The sequence below is a fragment of the Anoplopoma fimbria genome, chromosome 15, assembly GCF_027596085.1.
Source record: "Anoplopoma fimbria isolate UVic2021 breed Golden Eagle Sablefish chromosome 15, Afim_UVic_2022, whole genome shotgun sequence".
Classification (NCBI taxonomy): Eukaryota; Metazoa; Chordata; class Actinopteri; order Perciformes; family Anoplopomatidae; genus Anoplopoma; species Anoplopoma fimbria.
Genome location: NC_072463.1, coordinates 1,084,692 through 1,087,191, shown reverse-complemented (window position 1 = coordinate 1,087,191; position 2,500 = coordinate 1,084,692). Strand labels below are relative to the sequence as shown.

Here is a 2,500-nt window from a genome sequence, read left to right as displayed (position 1 = left end):
GAATGTTGGTCAGGAGGTTCTGTTCACACCTGAAGAACAACAACAATACTCTACATCGAGATGATCAAACCAACAGATGCTAAATACACAATCTTCTCTCTGATGGTCTGGTTTACTGATGGAGGTCTATAGAGGATCAGGATTAAACTGAGACTGATTCAGGACCAGATAAAAGTTTCTAAGAGTAACTTTAATTCGAAAAAAAATCAGGTTGTGTTGGTTGTTGGATCCAACAAACACAGGACTTTTACTTAGGAGACCATTGTTCCTGTCCCATGTGAAACCAGAAGTTTAGTCATATTTACTGACGACAGAAAACTAGACGCTTCTTCACAGAAGTCACATGAAGATACGTTCCTAACACGACCACCGTTTCACAACGTTAACCACATGCAAACCTTTAGGATGCTACGCAAAAGACTTGACCCAAAATATGACGAGGATGAGATCACGTGAGCTGTGAAGTCATTTTTGTCCAGTGGACACATTTGGAATTGCAGGATCATGTGACACACACTGGCCTATGAATGCTTTTTGTAACAATCGGCTGTAAAAATGATGAAAACATCGTCACAAAGACCCTGAAATGTCTCTTTGTTTCATCAGAATTTAAGCCAAAAAGTCTAGACGACATGTTATTAAATACTTTTATCCCATTCATGTGTGCAGGGAGTAAACAGGAAGTCACAAACACGACAGTCAAAAAACGTGGATGCTTAAAGAAAGCTGAAAAACTTGAATGCGATCTCAAAATGCTTTTTTTTTTAGACGTTTCCGTCGTGTGTTTACCTGTTGTTCCTCGCCAGCTGACTGTAGTGCCTCCTGCTGGCGGCCGACGGGTAGTGCAGGCTGCTCAGCTTTACAGCCATCTGTTCGGCCAGGGCGGCTCGCTGGGCTTCACACTGACCGGAGATCAGCTCCGCCTGGAGGAAACAGAGCAGAACATACGGGATCAATCACACGACATGATGTGGATATTCATGGTGTCGTTTTGACTTTTTTTATTTTTGTAAGTGACCTCTGGCTTATCCTTTATATCTGAATGACCCCTGACCTTTGTCTTTAACACCACCCACAGGACAAACTTTACATTTTAAGCTTCCAGTTCCGTTTTAAGGCTCCACAAATTGGAATAATGTTTGGTTGCAAACATCACTACTACGAACATGAAGAAGAATATTAAAGTAAAAATAGTTCAGGCTGGTCGCCTCCAGCGTTTGTAGCTAAACATACGATAAATAATCCACCGTAATTCATAGATATCCTTCGAAATAATAAAGTTGTCTAAATCTAACTGAGTTTCCTGTGAAAATGAAAGTGTATTTTGGAAAGACTGTATTCATGTAACTGACACCTGTTACTGGAATTTTGTAGGAAAACGCACTAAAGATGAGGAGTAACTTTTTGTAGGATGTCATACGAACCGTTGTATAAGGATACGTCGACTAGTTATGCTTTTGGTAAAACTACCCTCACATGGTTTCAGGGTTCAACACTAACTTTTAAAAGTGGTTGCCAGGTAACCAAGCTTCATCTTTTTGTTGCCGAAACTGAAAATGTGGTTGCCATTTTTAGTCACCTCATGTTTCATTTATACGTAAGCTTAATGATGAAATGATGAAATATGACATTTATACAAGTCATGTGTGTATAATGGCGGGATTACTCTCCTTTATTTTTTTCCTACAAGTTCATCTGGTTCTTTGTCACTTAAATCAATTTTCACATTTGTTTGTGATGTAGACGGGTTAATGAAACTTTTCACTTTACAGGCAAACAACTTAATTTGCCTCACCGTCGTCTCTAAAACCGATAACTTTGCACGTGCGAGAAAAAGCACCAACACACGTGCACCATCGTCTGGTTCCGGTTCTGACTGTAACAGCAATATTCAAATATCACGAATGCAACAAATATTAATTCAGTTTCAGTTTATTTTATATAGCCAAATACAAATGTATTACAAAACAAAGGTGAATATTTTGCTGTTTGCTGTCCTTAACTCTTTATATTGCGACTGATGGCAACCAAAGGCCAAGAATCGGTTGCCAAGGTCCTCAAACACGGTCACCAATGGCAACCATTACCCATTGAGCCCTGAATGTCATTCATCAAGTTTCACCTGAGCAGAATCAGAGCAGCGACCTGTTGGTATGATGAGCTGTTTTATTGCAGATGAATGAGATTTATATGTGACATATTTCTGACGGACGCGCCCTTTAAAGCCCTGCGAGTGTCCAACAAGCCACTAGAAACACACTCCACGCTTCTCCTGCCCTCTCATCTGGGTTTAACGGACACACACACACACACACACACACACTCAAACTGGTACATCCATATGAACATGTATATGCATATAAATGTATATACACACACACACACAAATGACCCATAAAGCAACAAAAACGCATCTAGCATGAAGCACAAATTACCTCTCGTACACACACACACCCTTCAAGCCTGCACAAATGTTCCCATAAACACACACACACACACA

The 2,500-nt window shown here is 40.2% G+C and overlaps 1 protein-coding gene across 1 annotated transcript in view; it reads right to left on the bottom strand.

The window, feature by feature from the left end:
• akap6 (A kinase (PRKA) anchor protein 6) overlaps positions 1-2,500 on the bottom strand; it is a 158,865-nt gene that overhangs the window by 77,150 nt on the left and 79,215 nt on the right. The window contains 1 exon segment of the mRNA XM_054614454.1: positions 790-923. Coding sequence (XP_054470429.1) covers positions 790-923 — 134 coding nt within the window.